The following is a 26,730-nucleotide window of genomic DNA, read 5'->3' as shown; positions in this document are numbered from 1 at the left end:
AATGGTGTCATAAAGAATATTTCTGTTTTTATGAGCTCAGCCAATTCCTACAGTTAGGTGAAAATGAATCCAAGAGAGGTTGAGTGATTTCCTTAAGTCACCTGGCTGTTGGCAGCAGAATCTTACTAGAACATTTTCCATATCCTGACATTTAGACCATTCTTTCCATTTGGGGTAGGGTTTACAAGGTTGTAAACTCTGAGATTCCTATTTCCTTTCTAATCATACTCTTTCATTGAACTTTATTTGAACCACAAACACCTTATTTCTGGTTACTGACTTTTAAGCTCCAGATACTTGGTTGACATGATCAGGAATTGACAGCTTTACTCCATTTTTGAAACCTCTTACAAATGCAGAGTTATGTCAGCAAAAACCCCTTTTAGCTTTGTTAATTCCTAAATGAGATAAGTATCAGATCCTGTCTTCCTCTTTCTCTACTCAAATGACAGGCCCTTGTTTTTAAGCAAAAACATGGTAAGAACCACAAATGGAATTGTATAAAAAATAAAATTCTGCTTGGGATCGCTCAACAGGAAAATAGTTTACTTGGCCATTGTCAAAGATATTAGTTCATAAATATCTTTGCCCTCTTACACTAACAGGCGTATTTATTTAATTACGGTTTTTCACACAATTATATTTTAACGACTTATGATACAATATGAGCTTTTAAGTGAAATGAAATTTTACTTGCCATCAAAAGAGGCATTCTTTTGAAGACAGAAATTAACAATTTTAATAGCATTTCAAAGATATGATTACATTGACGCAGCTAACTGAGAAAGACTGTGCTCTGTCATCAAGATCAGGAAAATGGAAACAGTGGTTTTCTTTTAAACGTTTTTCTGACTTCGCGTATTGTAAATGCTGTAGAGCCTTATAGCTCTGTCTTGATTTTTATTTACTGTGAGAATGTGTGAAAAAGGCAGAAACCAACTGTGCATTCTGTCAATACTTACAAATATTTTTTATATGAAAAATTAAGTTTATGTTAAATAAGAGTGAAGAATGCTGATTCTCTTTTATCAGTACTGAATACAGATATTTTAATGATAATGATTGTATGACAGTGAACAAGCTTTCATTGTAGCTTACAGATAAGATTTTTACCAATTACGATCGTTAAATTTAACATTTTTAATGACGTACATCAAAAACATAGGGTGTGTCTGTGTTAGACTTTAAATTCAGTTCAAAGTGAAGTGACATGCTTTGAATGACAGTTCTTTCATAAACTGAGACCAGTTCTATGTGCTAAGTGGAGAAGCCTTTGTGATAATGATTCTTAGGCATAATTTAGGAACCATGTCATATAAACATGACAAAGTAGAATAGCCCTTATGTACTTGCTTCCATAATTATGATTTCTTAATATTTATTGCCATTTTGCCATTCTCAGATACCCTGCTCTTTTGTAGAAATTAGCTTTTTAATAAAGTCAGAGGAGAAGGTCAGTAATCTGTTTCAGTCAGTGCAAAATGTTTTGTTGGCTTTGCTAAATGAAAATTGATATCTATTTATCTTTCTTTTAAAGGTCACTGCCTGAACTTTTAGCTTACAGATTTAGGGGTTATTGCTGATATTTTAATAGTATTGAGGTTCATATAACAGTTAGTCTTTGTAGTTCATACAAATTAATATTGCAAAAGGATAATAATTTAGAATTCTTTCTTAATAATGTTATTGCGAGTCATTAGAGTTTCATGAAAGCACAGAGACATATGGAAAAGTCCCAGCAGAATAATTAGTAGGAAAATTTCATATAGACAAGATGCCATTCAGGTCTTCAACCCAAAAGACTCAGGAAATTAACAGTTCAGGCACATTAAGGTGACTTTAGACTTGAAGTAAATGAATGTTTTGTTTGTACTTGAGAATATTTATGGTAGGTTTTGTTACAGGTATAACTATGGGGTATTTTCTTCATATCAACTTTATGTTTCTTCTTTAACCCACATTTTCATTCATAGTTACTTGCCCATATTTATTTACTTACAAATTTGTACCCGTGCTTCTAGTTTTGTACTGAGTGCTGCATCAAATTACTGCATCCTTCCATAGATTTTGCACCTTAATGTAGCTCTTTATTCTTCCCACATGAGCAAGTATTTGTCCTAGTATCATTTTGACTGAAGTGGAGCCTAATATTGCTAAATAAGTAATTTTTTAAAAACCTCCGGTAGAAATTAATCATTATTAGAAGTGTCATAAAAATTGTATGATTCATTAGAAATGTGTTTAGTCTTGACATTTTTTCTTGGCTCATTTTGGCTTGTTGCATGTTAGTTCTAGTAACACGTAACCCCTTTTCTATATTGTATTGCATTTGTGAGTGCTTGTCAAGGCAGCTGCTGAAGAGCCTGCAATTGAAATTATACAGACCAGCACAGTAATCTGCAAATGCCTTACTAATTTCAGTACCTTTAAACATAATATGATGGTCCTTAGACTTGGTAGCTATGATCTGAGATGAGGTCTTCCCTGGGTAATTTGCCTTTGTTTTTTATTTTTAAAATTTTATTTATTGGTTGAGAAATATACATGGTAAGATTTGGGTAAATAGGAGAGAGCTAGGCAAGGATAATATGGTTCGTCCTGTCAGTAAATTGTTTTAATTATAGTGTTGGGAGGTTCTTTATCTAGAAAAATTTCTGTTTTCACTCTTTCTTTTCTGTCTTCCTAATCGTTGCCTCTTTCCTTGCTCCTCCTCCTCCCTTTAAATCTAGATACCATGATTGCACAATATTAATTGATATTTGAGGTACTATGGGTTTTAACAGATTTTTTTTTCCCCACACGGAGAAATTAAGTTTATTTCACATCAAACATTTCGACCAATTTAAAAACTTTTAGCAGTCGTATTTGTATGTTACCTTTCATCTGTCTTGGACTAGGTTCCCATTTCCTCTTCAAGAATTTTGATACATATAAGCCATTTAAACCTTTCCTAATTTAGTTTGTTTTGAAGAAGCCGTTCAAACTTTTAAAGTATTAAAAGCAATGTAGGCCATTGTGAAAGTTATGAAATGTCAAGCTGAGGTAGAGAATAACAAAATCTTTGTGTGCCATACACCTGTGAAATTCAAGGTATCTCTTTATTTGCTTTTTTTGTTGTCATTACGTATTTAGGTACAGAAGGCCTGGGATTCAGCATCACTTCCCGAGATGTAACAATAGGTGGCTCAGCTCCAATTTATGTGAAAAACATCCTCCCAAGAGGGGCTGCCATCCAGGATGGCCGACTTAAGGCCGGAGATAGACTTATAGAGGTGAGTGACTTCTAAGTCCAAAGTTCCATCATTCTTAAAAAGTTCCATTTTCAGGGGTCAGTTCTTTTTCACGAAATCTTCATAAGTATGAAATTAAATTATATATTTTAGCAGAAGTATGCATCATAAAGCAGTGTATTTCTGCTTTACTTCAACGTGTTTCCATGTTATTGGATGAGAAATATCTTTTCATTGAGTGTACTCATAAATTTTGAGTTACTCGGACATTTGGTTTATGAGATAACAGAACATTTGTCATTATGTAAGTACAGTGTCTGTTAGGTTCTATCTAGATGGCTTTAAATTTATGTCTGGCAATATAGAAATGATATCTACTTTGTAATCAGAACAGAGACAAACGAAGTAAATGAAAACAGTGTGTTCTGATGAGAGGAAATTTTGAAATGGCAGCATGGAGAATGAATTGAGACATAAAAATCAAATGTCAGAAAAAAATAGTTTTTCAAAATTTTCTTTCTGTACCTCATGAGTTTCGGTTCATTGGTCTTTGAGGCCATCTTAGACATACATAAACATACATAGATGTTTCTGTGCGTGGGATTGCTTGTGTATGTAGAAGTAAAAGGAAGAAAGATTGAGAAAAATAGTTGCTTTTCTTAGTGTTTCCTTCAGATAACGTAATCTGTATTCTCAGCAGCAGATGCCACCTTTCCTCATTGTTAACTGGTATTCAAACACTAATGTTAAGGTACGTTTTTGTGGCATTACCCTCTCTTCTCTACTTGTAGCTTCGTATGTAGTTTTGAATTCTCCAGATCAAGCTCTCCTAAAGATCTCTTGAGAAGTAATGGAGCAAAGGATTGCCTTCTAGATTTTTCCATGGCTACATATTGGGCCTAGAGTTCTTAACTCTTACTCCTTTCCTTTGTGTCTTGTTCTTGTGACACCATTTTTAAAAGGGGTACTGGTAGAGGCTAAATAGAAGGAAAGGTTCGAGTATAAATTATATTTAGAGCGTTGTTTCCAGAAAGGGCCACTTGTCCTTGGGCAATAAATTGAGTAGTATTGGTCCAAGTTTTCGGTGATAGCTTGTTTTATGTAGTAGGAGGCTCGGCTGGGACTTGAACATAGTCGTCTTTGCCTCTGAGTCCAAAACATGTCTGTCCTCCTTTCTCTGGCGCCAGCCCCACCTTATTTCTTTCTTGTTGAGTCTCTTTCCTCCCATAATTGCCTACTTTCAACACATCACAAAGGCTTTTGTTTTTCTTTTTGAGCAGTGGGAAGAGCCTGCAACCTCTGTTTCTTCAGAGTTAGGCTTTATTTTCTGTAGCTATCAGCTTTATTTGAAACTACATTTTCACACGTCTTAAACCCTGTAGCTGTATCTACACAATGTTAACAGTTTTTGGGCAGGTTTTCTGAGCATCTGGATATTTGGAAGCATACTTAAAATATCAAGTCACTCTTTTTTTTTTTATTATCTAGAAATTTTTCCTTTCTATGAACCTGTTACTACTTACCTGTTTCGTGCAGTCACTTAAATAGTAGTACATTGAGCAGTAAAAGATGGTTTTTAATGGAGAGGGAAAGCTTCCAAAACATATTTTAACTACAGGGTAATTTTGATATTACAATTTAAATAATGTACTTTATTGCCGTGGACAAAATGTTATTTTTCTCTAAAGTGAATAGTATCGAATAGTTTTTAAAATAAATTTTCACTCATTTCTTTTAAATATATATAGTGCTTTCCGATAATGTTGTTATACTTCCTAAAGGTAAAAATAATGAGATTCCTCAGAAATTGGTTATTTCAGATCTCTCTCTTTCTTTTTTTGGGGGGAGGATTCTCTTAAAACATTGAAAAATATTGAGGTATTGCTACTTCAAAATATTGTTACCCCTCTATAAAGATTGTTAATAGTTTGTATTCTTTAATGTGTGTCTTTTAGGGAAAAAAAGCTATCTTTATAAGTTTCAGTAAAATTTCATTGAAAGTTTTACCAAAATATTTTGATGTGTTTTTACTACTCCCTTTAACAGCAACACCTTTTTGTTTTGGTATAAGATAATCTATGATACATAAGGCCATCAAAGATATCTCAGCCCAAAGCCATTAAGTTTTGTATTAACATGATTAATTTGATTGTTTATTACTTGTTACTTGTTAATGCTCTGGTGGCTGTGGCTTTTGGCTCATTCATGAATGCTAAAAGATTTACCAGTTCCTGTCTCACTTCTAGATACCTAGGCTATGTTTCCTTATTAGCTACAACAGCCTGGTGGTTACCAGATCGTGGCAGAATTTACCACGAAATGAACTGTGCTCCATAGGAGACATGATACATTCTAGGATGTGTGTTTTTTCTTCTGTCATATGTTTGCACAGCATTGCAGCTGAAAACTTTTTATTTGTTTTAGGTAAATGGAGTAGATTTAGCAGGCAAATCCCAAGAGGAAGTTGTTTCCCTGTTGAGAAGCACCAAGATGGAAGGGACCGTGAGCCTTCTGGTCTTTCGCCAAGAAGATGCCTTCCACCCAAGGGAACTGGTGTGTAAATTTAGAGCAGATGAAAGATTTCTGATGCACACAAGCCAGGGATCTGGGCTAGCCACCTGATGGCCAATGTTTATCAAGATATTTTCCAAATAGTTTCTATATTTTATTTGTCTTTCAGCCTTAACTTAGTATAAGCATTCTTTTCTTATATTCGTTCAGTTTTGAAGATAGATATCCACAATATTGAGTGTAGGGTTATTTAAAAATCAAATTGAAAGGATATTTTCTAGGACAGCAAATGTTTATTAGTGAATGCTTTCAGATGGACTGATTGAATACAGAGACGTTGATTATTTCATAACTGTCACTTCAAAGGCTGTTGTTGAAAACTTGCCATCTTCTCTACTACATATGACAAATGTTCATATTTCAGATTTTCATAGTACATCTAGCTAAGCCAAGTAAACCTTTTTGCTTACTGTTATATGAAAAGGAGTACCTTAATTATAGTGTTACCATTGAAAGTAAGGAGACCTGAGTGGTAATAAGCCCCATGGCCATTAATTAGTAATATTGACATTATTTGGAATGACATAGATGAAATAAAAAGGCATTTGTTTGCAATTCATTTTTTAAATGTGTATCAATATGTCTAAATGTAAGAGGTATTTACATAGTATTGGTGTGAATGAAATATGTACACTAAGTTGACATAGTTTGAATGTTTTTCTGCAAGAAGTGCCAGGTTTCATTTATTATGTAAAAACAACATAATTGGAGGAATCGCTTTTATCTTTTGATGTGCTAAGAAAATTGTTTTATTCCCAGTACAAGTGGCATTGTAAATATTTCAAAATAGATTTTAGTTGAGTGGTTTTAGAGCATTTGACATTTCTTTCAATCAGTTTCCAGCTTTAAGCAACATTTAATTCATATATACTGGAGTGGCAAGGTTTTAGGGGCACAGTTCCCAAATTTGTCCTGTAGCCCTAAATGTCTTAGGCTCCTATTTCAGGTACGGATGTGTCATGGTTAATAAAATTTTCCTTTTATTCTGAGCCAAATAAGTTTCAGTGTAGGAATAGCCTACCCCCTGGTTACACAAATTTACTGTGATTTCATGGAATTTCTGATTGTGATAGGCCTGAAAGCCGAACGCTTGTGTTTTAAGTAGATTTTGAAAATTATAAAAAGTCTTTATTTCTATTTTAAAATGTTGAATGCATTATTTCCCAATTTAAATTCTGTTTTCCATCTTCCCCCCACTGTTATCCAATTTTGTGCTTAAAATGCCACCTGATCCTAAATCTGGAGATGTCTCTATTAAATTGTAAATGAGCCCTTAAAAAAAAAAAAATCCTAAGCTTTCGATGTGACTTGCTGAAGCTTTACATGTAGCCTGGGTAATAGTTAGCATTATCAGATTGCCAGAGCTTAAGCCCTGCTCTTGGGCAGCCCTTCTTCGACTCAGTGCCAACATCTAGCCAGCGTAAGGTTATTTGGGTTCTTCTTGTCCAATTTTGATCTTCCAGGCTTCTGTTTTCCCCTTCTGCTGCCTAGTTTTTTTTCTTGGTTATTTAATTTATTGCTTGTGAGCTTTTCATTAAGGAGTGAGCCAGTAGGCCGTCAGTCTATTATTCATGTTGCAGCTGCTTTTTAAGATTTCAAAGAATAAAATTCTGAAAACTTAAAGGGGAGGGGGTGCATGTAAAATGATCTTTGAATCCAATTAACAAAACTCTTTTCCTCTGTTTGGGGTGTCTGTGTTTAAATTCTGTGTCTAAAACAAAACACTGTTATCAATATGTGCCTTTTTTTAATAAATCAACCTTCTAAATATCTGTGCAATTAAAGCAACTCTATAATATGTGAAAAAATCACATTTATAATCTGTGTAATATTTTAAAGTATCATACTTGTGGTTCAGACTGCGGTTAAGACTGATATTATCTGGTGTAGCTATCAAATTATAATATACCTTATAACTTAGATGTAGTTGGGGAAATTAAAACAACAACAACAACAACAACAACAAAAACCCACCCAGAATTAAAAACAGTGCCATGAATAGAGACCCAGTCTGGTGAGATTTGTCTTCCTCCAAATAATAAAGTCATGATATACTGTGAGTGAGCAAGTAAAAATTTACAGAAAATCAGAAAAATTTCTTAAAACACACAACCACACACACAGAAGATAATACAACCACATCAGTGAAAGTTTGGAAGACAGAGTCATACGTCCTCCATAATGTAATCACCCTCTATGTATTTCGTGGGTTTTAAGAACCAACAGAATTTCCTTTAAAGTCAAGCTTTGTGTCCCTGTGTGTTGAAGATGGCTTTGGTCAGTCTGTATTTATATTTTTCTTCAATTCTTCTAGAATGCAGAGCCAGGCCAGATGCAGACCCCAAAAGAAACGGTAAGAGCTTTGTCTTTTGCAGGCGCAGAGATGTTGCAGAGAGAAATGGAACTAACTTCTGACCAATTAAATAGGAAGTTACTTGTCCCCCCTTTTCCTGGCTCATAATAGATACTACATAGGTTCATTAAATTCCAAAGTGGTCTCATCTTAAGCTGACTTATTGGTACTACCGCAGATGGAGAATATTTCGTGATTACTTTTGGATAGACAGGGATGGAACAGAGGGAGACGTTAGAGTAGTTTCTTGTCACCTTCACAGTCAGAGGGACCAACAGTTGGTGAGTGTAGTAGTTTGACATAAATATGAAAGACTTTATGAGTTACGAAATGTTGTATTTTAAGTCACTACAAGGGGGAAAAAAAGTAAAAACACTTGATTCAGGCACAGAATGATACAGAGGGTAAAAGCACAATAAACATGTATCATATGCAGAAAGACTAAAGTGATATGTCAGTAATTAGGCACAACATATTAGTTGTCATAATAACTTATACTTATTGTAAGTATTTTATTATAAGTTATTATAGCATATTAAAATGGGGTAATTTCTCTTCATAAAAGTAACTGCTCACAGCTTTGATTAAAATGCAAACCTAGTTGTGTCCTGTTAAAGAGACAAATCCTAATACAGACTAGAAATAAAGGAGTAAGTTGAGTTCTAACAGGCAATGCTAATGTCATAATAATAAGAATTCCTGTATCAGTGTATCAGTCTCTGAAAGTATGGTTTTAGTGTGGATGTACAGCGTGGGGTGAAAAAAGGTGTTTTATATTGACATATAATATCCAGTACAAATTCTAATAGTCATGATCCTTTATACATCAAACAACATGTTATAAAAACATATCCCAAGCAAGAAAATTTAACAAAACCATATCTACAGTGGGTGATACTAGTATATATTTTTCTAAAAATTATTATTATCATTTTAGGTAGACAATTAGAATTTGAAGAGTTTGAATAACGTAGTTAGCAGGTTTGGTTTCTCTTTACACATCCATGAACAGACAGTTTTGAACCTACTAAACAAAATCTTATTTTAAAAATATTCCATAATTATAAACATGGGTGACAAATCAGACCTCAGGAAAATCGGTAAACAATCTTGAGAATATTATGAATGTATAACATTCATAAGTATGGGTTGTAGAAAATTTATGGTCTTAATTTTTATTCATAAAATCAATTGGTCTATGATAATTAATAAAAATCAAAATGGTATTTGCGTATGTGTATGGTGGGTAGGTTGAAAGGGAAGGGGAATTTAGATTGATTTTTAAAGAATTTAAACTGGACACAAGTGTGATTCGTAGTATTTTTATAGGTCATAATGATGGCAAAATGTACTGTAAAGCCAAAATATTTAAGATAGCATGATGTTGTTACAGGAATAGACGAAGAGAACGCTTGAACACGTTAGCAAGGATAGACCTGATGTATATATGCATGTACATTAAAGGTGGCATTTCCAAATAGTGGAAACCATCCAAAGGGTGGTTTATTTCATGTTTAAAATAATTAGCCATTCAGTTTAAAAAGTTAGATTTCTTTTTCTCACCATACACCAAAATAAATCTCAATTGGTTATGAAATTAAACCTTAAAAAGTACAAAATGTATTAAGAAAAAAGTGTGTAAAAAATAAAATAAACAAAAATATAAATAAAAAAATATATGTGAAAAATCTCTTTTGACTTTGGATAGTGAATGCCTGTCCAAGCATGGCAAAACCAAAATGTCATTAGATAAATAAATTTAGATTTGTCTATAGAAAACTTTTGTATAGCAATAACCATACCATGGAAGAGTGAAAAGATAAATGCTAAGGGGGGGAAGTATTTTGCACTGTGATCCTTGGTGAATAACTACCCCTTTATTGTTGGAATCTCATCATAGAGCTTTTAGGAAAACAGAATGATTTCACACATAAAGTAGAGTTGACCGTGAACGAGGGTTTGAACTACATGGATGATCCACTTATGTGTGGATTTTTTTTTTTTTTAATAAAACACAGTACCATGTTGTAAATGTATTTTCTCCTGTGATTTTCTTAATAATGTTTTTTCTCTAGTTTACTTTATTATAAGAATACAGCATATAATACATAGAGAAAATCTGTGTTAATCAACTGTTTGTGTTATCAGTAAGGCTATTAGTAAAGTTTATGGGGGGGTCAAAAGCTACATGAGGATTTTCTGTGTGTGAGGGGTCAGTGCCCATAATCAGCACCTGTTGAAGTTCAGGACAACATGAGATAGAAAATCATGCTATAAACTGTAAAGACAGGCATGTTCTTTCAAAACATTTAGGCAGTCCTGGTGAGGAAATTGATGATTAGCCCTGACCTTTTCAATCACTGAGGAGAAGAAGTGGTATAGGCTTTAAATGCCATATTCCACTGAGAATCCCATGGTCCATTTCAGCCCACTACTTACCCAGTATCCTCATGCGTTCATGTGAAAATTTGCCCAGCAAATGACAATTCAGTCACCTTAACAAAAAAAGATATATACATATGTATGTGTGTCTGACTTCTGATTACAAATGGAAATTTTTTCTGATGAGAGGTTTTCCAAGCGGAGTCAGAAATCAGTTTGTCTTTTTCTAAATATTTCCTTTTTGGGTTCTTTGTTGTTGTTGTTTACTTGTTTTTAATATGTCCTCTCACATCTGTGCCTCTGTTTCTGCTCTTGCTATGTATATAATAGAATACCATTTTGGGTCGTTAAAGGCTTCATGTTACATTTATAACTTAAAAAAAAAAAAAAAGACTCCCCAGGTCTCTCTGCCTCTCTTTGTACCTTTTGAGGGCAAGTCATTAAATTCATTCAAGTCTTGAAATTCTCTGTTATTTAAACTTTTAGGTAATTGTAAGCACCTTGAGAATAGATATGTCATAACAGTCAGTTAATTTGTTTGTTGGTTGATTTTTACAATGACCCATAGCTGATTTCATTTGAGAAATTGGAAACACATCATTAAGGTATATGAATAAGTTCAATGACTAGTAGACTTCTTGAATTTATGAGATGGAAGTTTCCTGTACATCTTCTGAATATCATATTAATTAATGAGAGTGGGAGATTGTAGCTGGGGCACAAGGTTACCAGAGTACCTAGCTCTTGGGGTCCAGGCAGACCAGTTTCAGCTCCTTGTTGCTGACAGGATCCAGAGGCAAAGAGACAAGTGGTAGGGAAACAAGAAAGGAATTTATTTCAGTGAGGCCAACACTGGGAAGACAGTGGACTCAAATCTCTCAAAGATTGTCTCCATAGTGCTGAAAATACTTCCAAGTTTTTATAAAGAGAATGTAGAGCAAAGGTTGGTACGTACATGTATTGCCAGGTGAACTGGGGAGACGTGGGTCCTGAGGCTTCAGCCCAGCCTGTCCCAATGATGTCACCCAAGTCTTTTGGTCTCGTTATGAGAAAGAATTATAGGACAGATACAACACAGCAGACTAGAGACAGAAGCCGGAATGTTTATTAAAGTGAGAGTACACTCTCAAGAGGTGAGAAGGCCAGTGAGTGAGCTGATTACCCTGGAGGTTGGATTTCTGTCTTTTATTGACAGTTGTGGAATATTCACTACTTGGGTGGGGATTTCTTGGAAGCTGGTTTTGAGCCTTTTCTTCCTTATGTGGGCAGGGGTTTCCAGCCTACTTTGTCAGCCATCTTGGGCCTGTCTAGTTTGACCTAGGTTCTTGTGGTTTTGTTCTGGAGTGTTACCAGGACAGGCCTCTGACTTTCTCAATAGCTGGCCATGACTTTCTTTTTCTTGGCCTCGAGGCTTCCTGTTAGAACCTAACTGAATGCCTCTAACGCATGGAGGTGGGCTGTGAACGTCAGGTTGACCATCGTCTTGGGGTCAGTCACACTTGGGTCTTCTGGGCTCAGGGCAGTCCTTATTGCCTGGGGGGGGTAGTTTTGGCTTTCATCAGGGCATGCTTCCTCTGCAGGGTCCTTTGCCAGAGTTAAGAGATAAACTGAAAAGAAGCACTTAATCTATTAGAAAGTACAGATTGAGGTCAAAATGGAAAGAGTTGAAGTCATCTTTTAAGATTAGAAAGTCTGGTTTCAAATTACATTCAAAATTGGACAGAAAGCCGAATTATTTAGCAGAGGCTCACCACCACTTGCTCTATGTCCTGAACAAACTCCTTTGCTTTGAGAAGTTTATTCCCTTAATATAAGGCATCTCATGTGGATGTCCTCGTAGGACCAGACAATACATGGGGTACTAGTCAGGGTTCTCCAGAGGAACAGAATAGGATATGTGTTTATATAGTAAGAGATTTAGTATTATAGTTTGGCTCGCGTGATTGTTGAGGCCATCGAGTCCACATCTGCAGTGTGGGTCAGCAGGCTGCAGACCCCCGAGAGCCAATGTTGCAGATGCAGCCTGAAGTCAGTTGGCTGGAGAATCTCCTCTTCCTCAGGGAGGCTGTTTTTCTGTTTTGTTTGGCCTTTAAACTGATTGAATGAGCCCTGCCCATATTGTAGAGGGCAGTCTGTTTTATTCAGAGTTTATCAATTTAAATATGAATCTCATTCAAAAACACCCTGTGAGTTGACATATAAAATTAATGGCACAGTGAGGTATAGTGAATTTACCTGCTGGCTCTAAGGCCTTGACTTACCAAAGTGCCAGTTTCTTCCTTGGCTTCAAATAGGACTAATGCAAACCTGCTTAGGAAGCCCCCCCCCCAAGAACTCTTGAGTAGTTTCCATGTCAAAATACAGTTTTGTGTTAAACAGACTCAGGGCTATGAGATAAAAGTAGGCCTTTAGAAAATAATATGGTGTAGAGATGATACTAGAGCACAGGGATAAGATACGCTTAAATGTCATGAATTCAAAATGCATTCCAAAGAGTTAGTGGATTCTCCCTATGGAAAATGCAGGGATACACTGGGGAGTCTTTGAGAACCTCCTGGAAGATCAGGAGACTTCTTGATAGGCTAACTTCAGAAGATTTAGTCTTGATTTAGATACTTAATGAGCTACGTAACAAACATTGTCATTAATGGGTTCATTTAACTAATGGTGCTAGGAGATCAAGTAGATGCCACCATAATGACCCCACTGTAAAATGAGAAACCGTAGATGAAATTATGAGAACAATCCTATTTGCAGCAGCATCAAAAAGCATAAAATACCTACGAATAAATTTAACCAGGGAGGTGAAAGATCTGAACACTGAAAACCGTTAAGACCTTGGTGGAAGAAGTTGAAGGTGACACAAATAAATGGAAGGATACTCTGTGCTCAAGGTTTAAAGAATTAATATTGTTAAAATGTCCGTAGTGCCCAAAGTGATCTACAGATTTAATGCAATCCCTATCAAAATTCCAGTGACATTTTTCACAGACGTAGAAAAGCAAGACTAAAATTCACATTGAACTACCAAAGACCCTGGCAGCTAAAGCAGTATGAAGAAAGAACAGCTAAGCTGGAGTCATCACACTTCCTGATTTCAAACTCCATTACAAAGCTACAGTGATCAAAATAACATGGCATTGGCATAAAAACAGACACATAGGTCAATGGAACAGCATGAAGAGCCCAGAAATGAACCCATCTATATATGGTCGATTAATTTATGACGGAGGACCCAGACTCTACAATGGGGAAAGGATAGTTGTGTTGAGAAAACTTGATACTCACATGCAAAAGAATGAAACTAAATTCATATTTTACACTGTACACAAAAATCAACATAAAATGGATTAAGGATTTAAATGGATTTATGAAACCATAGAACTCCAAGAAGAAAACATGCTCTTTGATGTTGGACTTGCTGATGATTTTTTGGATTTGACACCGAAAGCAAAGGGAACAAAAGCAAAAATACGCAGTGGCAACTACATCAAATTAAAAAGCTTCTGCACAGCAAAGGAAATCAATAAAATGAAAAGACAACCTAGAGAATGGGAGGAACATGTTGACAAATCATACAACTGATAAAGGGTCAATATACAAAGTACATGAAGAACTCATACAACTCAACAGCAAAAGAACCAACAATCTGATTAACAAATAGGTAGAGGAACTGAATAGAAGTTTTTCCAGAGACCTACAAATGGCCAGGAGGTATATGAAAAAGTGCTGAATGTCAGTTAATCACCAGGGAAATGCAAATTAAAACCATAAGAATCACCTCACAACTGTTAAAGAGTGACTACCACCAAAATGACAGGAGATAACAAGTGTTGGGTAGAAAGGGGAACCCTTGTACACTGTCGGTGGGGACATAAATTGGTGCAGCCACAATGAACGGTAGTATGAAGTTTCCTCATAAAATTAAAAACAGAGTTACCACTTTTGAGTATATACATCCAAAGGATTGAAATCAGGATCTCGAAGAGATAACTGCACTCCCCTATTCATTGCAGCATTAGTCACAGAAGCCAAGATTGAAGCAACCTAAGTGTTCATCAGTAGATTAATAGGTAAAGAAGATGTGGTGTCTATATACGATGGAATATTATTCAGTCATGAGAAAGAAGAACATCCTGCCATTTGCAACAACATGGGTGAACCTTGAGGGCATTAGGCTACATGAAAGAAGTCAGAGAAAGACAAATACTGTATGCTATCACTTACATGTGGAATCTAAAAAAGCCAGACTCATAGAAACAGACTAGAATGGTGTTACCAGGGCATGGGGGATGGGAGGAAAGAGGAGATGTTGGTTAAAGAGTAGAAGCTTCCAATTATAAGATAAATAAGGTTTGGGGATCTAGTGTATAGAACAGTGATTATAATTAATAATATTGTATCATATACTTGAAAGTTACGAAGAGAATACACCTTAACTGTTCTTACCACAGAAAGAATATATAATTATGTGATGTGATGGAGGTGTTAGCTAATACTACAGTGGTAGCCATTTTTCAGTCTGTCAGTGTATCAAATCAACCCATTGCACACAAACTTATACAACGTTATATATTAATTATATCTCAAAAAAAGCTGGAAAGAAAAAAAAAAACCAGTCAAGTCAGACAAAGCAAATAGGGAGCCTAATGAGGGAGTGAATTTTGAATCATTACATTTCTATCAATGTCTTTGTACAAATTCTTTGGGTTAAATTCATAATGAAACACTTCTGTAGGCCCTATATTGTAAATTAATGTTGATACCATAGAGAACACACATTAATGTGTTTTTTGAGTTTTTGATGAAGAGTTATACTAGCAGATACTAACCATATGTTAGCTTTAGTATTTTTGAGCAGCAAATACTGCTATTGTCATAAAACATTTTATAATCAGACTTATTTTAAACTTATAATTTAATTAAATAAGTTTGAATTCAGACGATTCAGACTTATTTTACTTCTTTAAAAGTTTATTTATTTATTTATTTATTTTAGTAATCTCTATACCCAACATAGGGCTTGAACTTAAAACCCTGAGACCCGGAGTCACATGCTTTTCTGACTGAGCTAGCCAAGGCACCCCATATCAAACTTAGGTTAAAATGATCTTTTTCCAAAGTTAGAATAGAATACTATTTTCAGGGGCGCCTGGGTGGCTCAGTCATTAAGTGTCTGCCTTCGGCTCAGGGCGTGATCCCGGCGTTCTGGGATCGAGCCCCACATTGGGCTCCTCCTCTGGGAGCCTGCTTCTTCCTCTCCCACTCCCCCTGCTTGTGTTCCCTCTCTCGCTGGCTGTCTCTCTCTCTCTGTCAAAAAAAAAAAATCTTTAAAAAAAATACTATTTTCATGGTATTACAAAAATAGTAATGATTTTGTGTAGACAATCTGTGTCAACTTTAAGGAATTCACTTGAAATTGCTTACTATTACTATAGTAAGATAAGGATTTCTTAGTGTTTGGTGTGCTTTGCCTTGAGAAATATATTTTAGTAATTTTTTTATTGCCCTCCCTTTGTAGGTAGTAATAAAATTAATATTTTTAAAATTTATGGTATGATTTTTTTTGCTATTGAGCTCTTAGGTTATTTTTTATGTTGGTAGAAATACCTGTTTTAAAATGAAAACTGTTTTAGATATAGCAGAACTATTCTGGATTATTTGCTATGTACAGTTTTTATTCTGAAATGTCAGACTTTTAGGAAAGTTTCAAGCACAGTACAGAAAACTCCAGTATGCCCTTCATCACATTCCCTAATTGTTAATATTTTACTACATTTGATACATAATTAATTTTCATCCTCCACTCTCCCTCCACTTTTTCCTCCTTTCCTTCCCACTATATATATTTTTTTCTGAATTGAGAATAAATTGCAGATGTGATTCCCCTTTACCTGTAAATATTTCAGTGTGTCTGTACTAACAAGGACATTTCCTTATGCGACCACAGTATAGTTGCCAAAGACGTGAAATTAATATTGATTTGAAAGTGTTGTACTACCCTTGCCCCAATTAATGGTCTTTATAGCATGCAGAGATGAGTGAATGAATGAATGAATGAATATGTACATACTTACATACGTAGGAATCAAATCCTGGTCTGGTTTCCAGTTTGGGACCATGCGTGGGATTTAGTTGTCATGTCTCTTGGGTCTAATGTAATCTGGAATGTTTCCTTAGTTTATCTTTATTTTTCATTTTTGAAGAACAAGTTACTTTGAGAATGTGCCTCAATTTGGGTTTGTGTGGTATTTTTTAATTTGATAAGGATTTTTCTAACTTAACATTACAGATTAATAACTGTATAAAACATTTTATTATCAGTATTTGTATTATCAAGCAAAGAAATTCTTTAAATTTTACTTATTTTACATTTACCACTTGATTTAGAATAGAGCACAATAAAGCCAGATGTGACATTTTGACTTTGCTAATAAGAATAATTAACCTTAACATATCAGCACAGATAATGTGTGTAAACATTCATCTCACATGGGATAAATTAAAATATATAACTTAAAGAAACTTTGGAGGGTCATTCTTTTGTGCAAAAAAATAAAAAAACCAAGATCTCTATTTAAAAAATCCTCCTCATAATTAAAAACATGAGTAGTTGTTCCTTTTTGTGATAACTGCATATTATTTAATCTCTTTGTGTTGAGTGAATGTAATCTCCCTTCAACTTCTGTAAACCGTTTGTTAGCTTGAGAATATGATGTTCTGTCACCATGGCGTAATGGTTTTGTAGGAAATGCAGTATCCCTTTTGAGCACCAGCCCCTGCCCAACATTTATAACCAGCTCCTAGCCCTTCTTTCCCACAGTGGGTTTTCGAAGAGGAAGAAGAATTAAAGAAATGGCATGCAATGGGATTTTTATGTTACAAAACAGTAGTGTATAGTGGATGTTACAAAAATCAGTCAAGTATAGAAGAAAAAAAATCACCTGCAATTCTGTGACTTCAGTGCCACCATTTTGATGTGTGTTTTTTAATGATTTTCTTCTTTACCTGTGTAGCTAATATATATATCATGTCCCAGGCACGTATCATGTAGCTAATAAATGGCATGGCCGAAGCAGAAGGACAGACTGATACGTCCCTTCCTCCTAAAGCTTTTACTGATATGAGAAGGCAGATATTAAACAATTTATTAACATAGGATATCAAGGCTTATGGTGGGTGGAGTATTGGAAGTTAAGAAAGCTTACAGGATAAAACCCAATTTCTTAGTCGTAAATGTTTTTCGGTCTCACCAAATGGGATACTTTTTTAAGACACTTTAATAGCTGAATAGTATTACGTTGTAGTATACCTTAACCTAATGTCATACGTGTGGGTTTTTCTTATTTTTTAGCTGTTGGATTAAAGCAGTGAACATACTAACAGTTAAATCTTTGCTCACAGTTTTTAGGACTTATTACCAAAGTACTATTTTTTGGTTAAACAATGAGCAAAATGTAGAGGCTCTTGGTAAGCATTGCCAAATTGACTTCTGTAAGTGTTGTACCTTCTTATATTACACCAGCAGTGCAGGAGAGTGCCCATTTCACCATCCTTTCTGCATTCTTGTGTATCATTACTTAGAGTAATTTTCTTTGTTATTTTGATAACTTTTATTGCATGTCTTGCGTTGCACGTAGATTATTTTACTTATTTTTTTGGTCCACTCATCTTTCTTTAATGAATTGCTCATTCATATCTCTCTCTTATTTGTTGTGGAAGTATTCATCTTTTTTGATCTTAATTTATCACGTTTGTGCAATAATGAAATTAACGCAATGGAAAAGGGAGTGAGAGAGAAGTCAATAAATTATAGTGGAGCAGTGAGCAGCAAAAAACTTTGCTATTATTTCTCTCCTCACACTCACAACTCTTCTGGCACCAAATGTGAGTTTTCCAGACCATGTACTTCTGATACTTTCTGGAGTTAGTGTGGACCCCACAAGTTATGAGCTTAGTCCCACAAGACTGCCCCCCACTCAGCGGCCATGAGGAAGTCGTGGGTCCCCAGGGTACACACAACTTCTGTCCGACTTGGCCACAAATCAGAGGTTCCTATGGCTGTCTCCTTGGGTTTGATAATCTGTTGGAGCAACTCAGAGAACCCAGGAGCACAGTTTACTTACTATTGCCAATTTTTTGCAAAGGATATTTTACTTTTTTAAGGATTTTTAAATTTATTTGAGAGAGAGAGAGAGAGAGAGCAAAAGAGAAAGCACAAGCAGGGGGAGACGGAAAGCAGAGGGAGAGTGAGAAGCAGACTCCCTACTGAGCAGGGAGCCCAATGGAGGGCTTGAACCCAGGACCCTGAGATCATGACCTGAGCTGAAGGCAGATGCTTAACTGACTGAGCCACTCAGGCGCCCCTACAAAGGATATTTTAAAGGGCACAAACAGAAAACCGCATGAAGAAACATTTAGGGCAAAATCTACAAGTTCCCAAGTTCAGGAGCTGCTGTCCTTCTGGAATTGGGGTGTGCCCCCATTCTGGTACATGGATATGTTTATCAACCCCATCCTTCTGCGATTTTTATGGGGACCTCATTGTTTTGGTATGATCAATTATTAACTCTGTTTTCAGCCCCTCTCCCCTCCCTGGAGAATGGGCTTGGGCTAAAGTTCTAAACTTTTAATCATAGCTTGCTCTTTTTGTGACCCCATCCAGGAGCCACCGAGGGATCCACCAAATGTCACCTCATTAGAACAAAAGATGCCCCTAACACCCAGAAAAATCCCAAGGGATTTAGGTAGCTCTGTGTCAGACATTCTTATTAGGAAATTACAAGGGTTTTAGGAACTCTGTGTCAGGAATTGGCGTGAAATATATTAGCAGGCATTGAAGGCAGATTTTATATATTTATATTTATTTCCTCTTATTTCACAAATGGTGGAATGTTGGTGGAGTCATTTCTTTCTTTGCAGAGCCTGAAATCGGCTATTGGACTCACATCTGTGATTTTAGGGCCTCCTATGACATGGATATATATCACATCTTTTCACAATATTTTGTGCACTCTTATTTAAGTCTTAATATATTGAGGCTCAGAGATGGCTCTGCTCATGATTAGTTTTCATCTACTTAAGATAATCAACTGTCTTTCCCTCTCTCATTTGGATCTACCCATTTTTCCAATTGAGCAGGCTCAGAGGGACCTGCGGGCCTGCTGTTTCCCACAGCTGATGGGACTGCTGTCTGGGGAAAGAGGACGCCTGGCTGGGTCTTCACGTTGCACACCTGTGGTTATTGTTCTGTCTCACTGCAGATAGACGCGTGCATCTTGTCTGCTGTTCTGAGGATAGTGGGAAAGCAGATAGCTTTCCTACTGCCCATTCTGCAGGTTTCCTCATTCTGGGATGCTTAGCAAAAATGCCAGTGGAGTAGTGGGCAAAGTAAAAAATGACAGGTTGCTTCAGTGCAAAAAATACATCTGTGTGCATGAGGGACATGATACGAACTTGAGTGACAGGGTCATGTACAAATGGCTTGAGAGGCAAATGAGATACATTTGTTGTGTTTTTGTAGAAAGAATTGGACTCAGACAGTTGTAAATTATAGAATCTGGATGGAAACTGTCAAGGTGATAGAAAATTAGCTTCTCCTTCGTATCAGAATGAAGAGATCTCCATACTAGAAGACTCCGTAAAAAGTTCTCTATAATGTGGCATTTAAAATGGTTTTTGAAGAGCAAATTTTTTAAAACATTTTGCTGCCAGAAAATTAAGTTCTTAAAGCTGGCATTAATTTCAGTCTTATGTCAAGAGCCAAATGGATTAATAATGAAATATCAAAGGAAAGTACAATCTCTCACTTAAATGTATTTAATGATAATAATGACTTAAGACTTGATAAGAAAGCTGAAAAAGAATATCATTCCCATCCTGCAGTTTTCATAATAAATGAAACTTTCCTGTGGAGAAAATAGTCTCCTTTAAGACAGGTTCAGAGTAGGGCATGTCAGGAAATGATTCCAACTTGATTAAAATTTTTCTTCATATATTCAGTCAGCTCCTTATCTTGATTTTTCAAGTAGAAAAATAAATGAGAATTTTAAGCCTTGGTAAGGCATTATGGAAATGTGAAAATCAGTAAACATTAAAAAGCCAAACTGAAAAGATCTAAATCAGTAAGTGACAATTAAGAACCTTCCAGATTTGAGGCAAACAGTGTACTCAATGATCAGACCTAAATGTGCCCAGCTAAGGACTATCTGGTTTTTATACCTTTTTACATGCAACTTTTCCAGGAACGTAAATGCTGAATCTGATTCACAAAATATGTCTTACCTTCAGTTACTTCTGAATTTGAAATAATTCTGAAGGACGCTGTGGTGTGTTTTGATAATGTTTTGTAGTTCAGACATCAAAATTTACTTATACATTATGTTTTTATAACAGATTTTGTATTAAGATAGCTGTATTAATTCACAAAGTCATTACTTAGTACTTTTTAGTTGTTTTGAACTGTATGAATAAAAAGTTCATAGACTATAATACGTATATTACTATTACCATAGTAAATATGTGCTATAGCAATATTTTGATAGGAGTATTTGGTATTTATTTCTCTCCAATACATTGGTTTTATTTGAGCTATATTATTCTCTGGGGATATTTTCAATATTAACATTTTTATAATGAGCAGGCTTAGGCTTGATTTTGACTTTGACACTGAAATGTACTTGCTTTGTATAGTAACATAGCTATTGCCTTGTATCTTTTCAGGTTTTTCTTATTTTGCATTCTTTATTAAATAAGGTTTTCCTGCTTTTAACGTATTAGTGATTTTATTTTATTTTTTCCAAACATACTTTGTCCTGATAAATATGAGGTTGTCTTTTGCAAAGATGGCACAAAGAATATCCTACCATAAAATGTTAACAGTGGATATTAGTAAATTAGAAACATCACTGTGAATCACATTATTATGGATTTGGGGATTTAAAAAAACACATCTTTTGCAGTAAAAAATAATCTTTTATTGATAAATGCTATACTTCCAAAAATTATTTCATCTGGTTGTGACGTTAAATCCCTAAATTTGCTTAAAAATTATTTCATCATTATGTTAATTTTTATTGTTATTAGAAAAATTTAAACATTTGTTGGGACACAGAGAAGAAAGTTGAAGTCTGCCCACATTGGTCTGCGATAGCCTCCTTTCATGTGTGCTGTTGAACTTTCTTTAAAAGCACACTTTAGGGGCGCCTGGGTAGTGCAGTCGTTAAGCGTCTGCCTTTGGCTCAGGGCGTGATCCCGGAGTCCCACCTCGGGCTCCTCCGCTGGGAGCCTGCTTCTTCCTCTCCCACTCCCCTGCTGTGTTCCCTCTCTCACTGGCTGTCTCTCTGTCACATAAATAAATAAAAAATCTTAAAAAAAAAAGCACACCTTAAAGGATGCATTATAGTCTAGCCTAATTATGTACCATTAGACATTTTGCCTTTTTTCAATTATAATTTGATAATTCCAGCTTGAGTGACTAGGTGGATGCTGGAGAAATATTCCAGAATTGGAAAAAGTGGAGCAGGAACATGTGGTAGGACCAGGTGAGCATTTGGCTGTGATTTGAAGAGCTTGTGCCACCTAGCTGTTATGTGGTTGGAAATGCTAACTTTGGAAAAGAAATCTGTCCTTACCTATGTGGAGATGACCTGGGTAGAGATGTGAGCGGTTCAAGTCCTGGTGGTGGGTGGGATTGCTGAAGAGAAGTCGGAGGCGGGCAGACTGCCTGGTCCCCGGTGTCCAGAGTTGTAGTGACAGCAGTCCTCTGACCCTGGTTCGGCAGCCTCTACTTTCAGCTTCCCCTCTTCTCGCTGTTCTCAGGGGCCTGGGCAGGAGTCCGTGCGTCTTAAATGTGTTGCATTCTGAAACAGTCTTCTTACGCAGTGATGACTACAGTTAGGAAATCAAAGCTTGCAGACTCCGCTGATTAATGAAGCTGTATTGCATGGAGACTATCCCCCAGCTGGCAGAGGCGTGCTCCGGTGTTGAGGAAAGGTGTCCTCTGACGTTGTTTCTGTCTCATCAATGTTGAAGGTTAAAGCTCTCTAGTGGCTCTCTGAAAATGAATACCTGTTTCCTCTGGCTTTGTCGTCAGAACTTATTATTAATTGTGAAGAAAATGATATACCATTAGCATTAAACTCTTAATAACATCAAAAATTCCTAGTGTATAAAAGGACAAATGAGTTATATTTATTTATTTTGATTCCTGCTGTGACTTTTTCTCCTGTGGTTTAGGATATATAAACAGACCAGGAAAAAAAAAATCCCAAACTCTAGGAGCCCACATGTCTTCAGTCTTCAGCTGTATTTTTCCCTACGTTTCTCAGAATCTGGTTTGAGTTTGTTTCAATATTGAAACAAGTGCCACATAAAAATATTAACAGCTGGTTCCAGGAATCATCTGGAGGGAGTGCAGATACACTGTTATCATGGAGCTTGTCACGGAACTTTGGTGGAAATACTGTGCCTATTAGGATTAAAGACTGCTCATCAGCAGTCTTTAAAAATAGCTGTGAGAAAGGAACATTGGAATATAACGTGCCATGCAATTTTGTTTCCTATTAGAAAGCAGAAGATGAGGATATTGTTCTCACACCTGATGGCACCAGGGAATTTCTGACATTTGAAGTTCCACTTAATGATTCAGGATCAGCCGGTCTTGGTGTCAGTGTCAAAGGTAACCGGTCAAAAGAGAACCATGCAGATTTGGGAATCTTCGTCAAGTCCATTATTAATGGAGGCGCAGCATCTAAAGTAAGCAAATGTTAACTTTCCTCAGCTATTATGCCCATTAACAAAAATATTTCATTACAACCCTATTCCTGCCTTGGGAACGTATACACAGTGTGTGGGGGGGGTGCTTTCCTCCACCCTCCTATGTTCTGTTTCTATGGCCTGTGAATTAAACTTGCAGAAGACAGATGAGCAGAACATGTTTATAGATTTTTTGATGTTAATATTTAAAATTTCCCACATATAGGAGCTCTACAGAAAAGAAAGAAAATCTAAAGACGTGGTTAGACTCAGAAGCTTAGATACCATTTCAGCAAAGGGCAATAAATTGTGGATCAGTGATTAGACGACCCCCCCCCCAAAAAAAAAGGAGGTTTGGGCTTCTCAGAGAGGTCAGTTGTGGGATGATATGGCGGAAACTAGTGGTAGATAAGGTTTCTTCTGTACAGCCTGTTTTGTCATCCGACTAATGTCAGTGCCATCACTGTCTCTGGTGATGAGGGTCGTTTTCTTTCTGGTTAGGGACAGGAGAGGGGTCATCTTTGGAAGAGGAACTCTATGCCCTGTATTCAGCCAGCAAGGGGGAGGACAGAGAGCTCCCCTTGCATCTGCCAGCTCTCAGTTGCCTTCAGCTCAAAAGAGTCCTTGTGCCAGAATGGCGTGTTTTGGAGTGACATGTTCTGATACCCTGTAACATTTATGCTGTAACACCTTTTGTTTTCTTCATAACACCCCATTCGTGATCAAGCTAATAGAAATCTCCATGATCTCTCATTTTAGGTTGGAATCCATAGCTTCAAGTCTCCATTTCTTGTCACACAGAATTGACAAGCCATAGTCATTGTAGTTTCAAGAAGATAATCCATGCAAAGACTCAGCTTAGGTTCTGGGCACAGAGCTGCCCTACACGAAGGCGCATCTTTCCCCTCTCCCCTGCCTGTGGGTCACTTAGCCTGTTTGCCAGTGGAGAACAAGTTTCCTGCCTGTTTGTCAAGGGGGCACTTCTCTGCAATTGTGTAACAGCCTTGAGCTTTTTCTTGTCCTGGGTTGTAAATAACCTCTATGGGTGTCTCCGGAAGCAAGAAAGTAATCACTTTGTGTCCTTTGAATTAGTATGCTATTTTGGTAAACAGATTATGATAATGACTTGATTTACAAATGTATAAATGATTGAAATAGACACAGGCTGCAGTGGCTGCTTAGACATTATTGTGCTCATGTTCAATTGGGCATAATCCATTAGGATTAAAGCCCCCTTTCTTTCCCCTTGTTTTTATTTTTATTTTTTTTAACTAAAGAGAAAGCAAATTCTTTTATAGCAGACTGTTTAATAGCACTTATTTCTACCTGTTTTCTTCCCAGGATGGAAGGCTTCGGGTGAATGATCAACTGATAGCAGTGAATGGAGAATCCCTGTTGGGCAAGACAAACCAAGACGCCATGGAAACCCTCAGAAGGTCTATGTCCACTGAAGGGAACAAGAGAGGAATGATCCAGCTCATTGTCGCGAGGCGAATAAGCAAGTGCAATGAGGTAAAGCATAGGAAATAAAAAGAAGACACTAGCATTTGAAATTGTAATAAGTCTTAGTTTTTTCCTAATATTGGACAAAGAATGGCCAGTCCTGGGACTTTCCTTCAAAATATTATAAAATTATCTTTGGCCGTTTATTGTATTGACTGTGGACTGTGATTTGTTCTCTTAATTCTATGATCAGAGTATTCTTAAGTGTGCATTAGTATTTCTGCGGCCAGCTTAACAAATTACCCTGGGATCTTAAAGGCACCTTTCGCTGGGTTCTCTTCTTACAAACAGGGCCATACCTTCCTGCTGGGAGCCAGCAGTTTCTCTTCTGTTCAGTAGTGTTGTACCTGGGAGAGAGAACAATGAAACCAAGATGGGCTTGTTCATTTGCTTATCTAAAATGGGAGGGCTCTTTTCAAAGTCCCTGACAGGGGAGAGTCTGTTTCTCTTGTGACATTGGCAAAAGTTTAAGTCTCCCCTTCTGTTACCTGTGTCCCCTTTCTCCTTCACTATACGGTTGAGTATTTTCCCCTTGATTGCGTGCTTTTTGAGTGATAACTGTTGTACAGTGCCTTGGCTGGCTCTAGTGTATGCAGCAGTGCGTAATTAGGAGTGAGTAGGAAGAGTAGCTCTCCTGAAATTGTGATCATCTGTTCTCCCAAATAGTTAAAAAAAAAAAAAATAAGTGGAGACATACTTTCTGGCACAGTGGGGTATTTGAAAATTTAAAAGGAATTATGTATTGATTTGATAATATTAGAACTTGAAAAAAAAAACAGGTCCATAGATCTATTATAAATTATGTACCATCCATAGGAAATAGGTGGGAGCTGAGAATTTGTAGAGCAAAGCTTGTTAAAAATGTACAGTTTGTTTTTGTTTTTAATCAATGCCCAACTCCCCACATTTTTAAATCAACTAAAAGGAAATGACTAGGAAATCATACAAACTGAAAATTAAATCTAAATTGTTTAAGTGTTTTTCTTCATTTAAAAATCTGTGTTACATATATAAAGTGAGCTGTTCAGGTTGTGGTGATCACTCGTGCCATCCTGTAGTACATTTGTATTTTGCAGTGAAAGTTAGGTAGTCAATGGACAGGTGACCAGTTTTGGGAAGGTTATTGACTATTGACTTATTTCTTTATTGTTTTTATTTTTCAAATGGAGAATTTGTTAACAGTAATTAACACATTAATTTCCATAGCGACAAGAGAACAATGTAACCTTAACTGAAAATCTCAGAGAACAGTGGGACATAAAAGAATTCACTTTCATGAGATAAATATAAATGCTAATCCCTCAGAGTAGGCTACTGGAATGGTTTTCTTGAATAATAGAGTTTTTATTAGTTGCCAAAAATTATTAACTGACCTTTATAATGTAAGTCCTGTAAAGTGCTAGTTGAAAAATTCTCCACAGTAAGTTCATAAACACGTTGTTCTTATTACATCTTTTTCTAAAACTGGATAATTTCCCATTCACAGGACAGTATTTGTTTGGCAGATGTTTATTGAACATCTACTATATTCAAGAAATGTGTTAGATCCCTGGGATATGTCAGTGAATAAAAACATATGGGGCTCCTTCTCTCACAGAACTTATATTCTACTGGAGAATATTTCATATTCTCAGTCTCTTTAAAAATAAATTAAAATTTGTAAACACCTCCTCCAAGTTTTCTTTCAGAGAAAAGCATTGGATGTTCTGGGGGCACTTAAAACATTAACAAAGGTACTGCAGACCAGCATCCTGAATGCAGACATGCTTTCCTCTGATTCAGATGAGTCCCTGATATTCCCCAAACAGCAGCGAAGCAAACCTGTACCAGCCTGAAAATGTTTTGATAAAAGCACTGATTTTATTCCCTGTTGTCCTGTAAAACACATGAAATTGGAATCCCACTGAAATATCTCTGTGTCTCATTTACTTCTGC

The 26,730-nt window shown here is 36.2% G+C and overlaps 1 protein-coding gene across 12 annotated transcripts in view; it reads left to right on the top strand.

The window, feature by feature from the left end:
• PARD3 (par-3 family cell polarity regulator) overlaps nt 1–26,730 on the top strand; it is a 656,403-nt gene that overhangs the window by 385,423 nt on the left and 244,250 nt on the right. For 7 of the 12 annotated variants that reach the window (XM_034644391.1, XM_034644386.1, XM_034644382.1 and 4 more), the window contains 5 exons: nt 3,133–3,272; nt 5,655–5,783; nt 8,116–8,154; nt 23,104–23,292; nt 24,634–24,804. In XM_034644391.1, coding sequence (XP_034500282.1) covers nt 3,133–3,272; nt 5,655–5,783; nt 8,116–8,154; nt 23,104–23,292; nt 24,634–24,804 — 668 coding nt within the window. The remainder of the gene's footprint in view (nt 1–3,132; nt 3,273–5,654; nt 5,784–8,115; nt 8,155–23,103; nt 23,293–24,633; nt 24,805–26,730) is intronic. The other 5 variants (XM_034644392.1, XM_034644389.1, XM_034644390.1 and 2 more) reach the window with 1 other exon arrangement.

This window comes from Ailuropoda melanoleuca, chromosome 15, assembly GCF_002007445.2.
Source record: "Ailuropoda melanoleuca isolate Jingjing chromosome 15, ASM200744v2, whole genome shotgun sequence".
In the NCBI taxonomy this organism is placed as follows: Eukaryota; Metazoa; Chordata; class Mammalia; order Carnivora; family Ursidae; genus Ailuropoda; species Ailuropoda melanoleuca.
The sequence above is the reverse complement of the archived record's forward strand: the minus strand, read 5'-3'. Positions and strand labels throughout refer to the sequence as shown.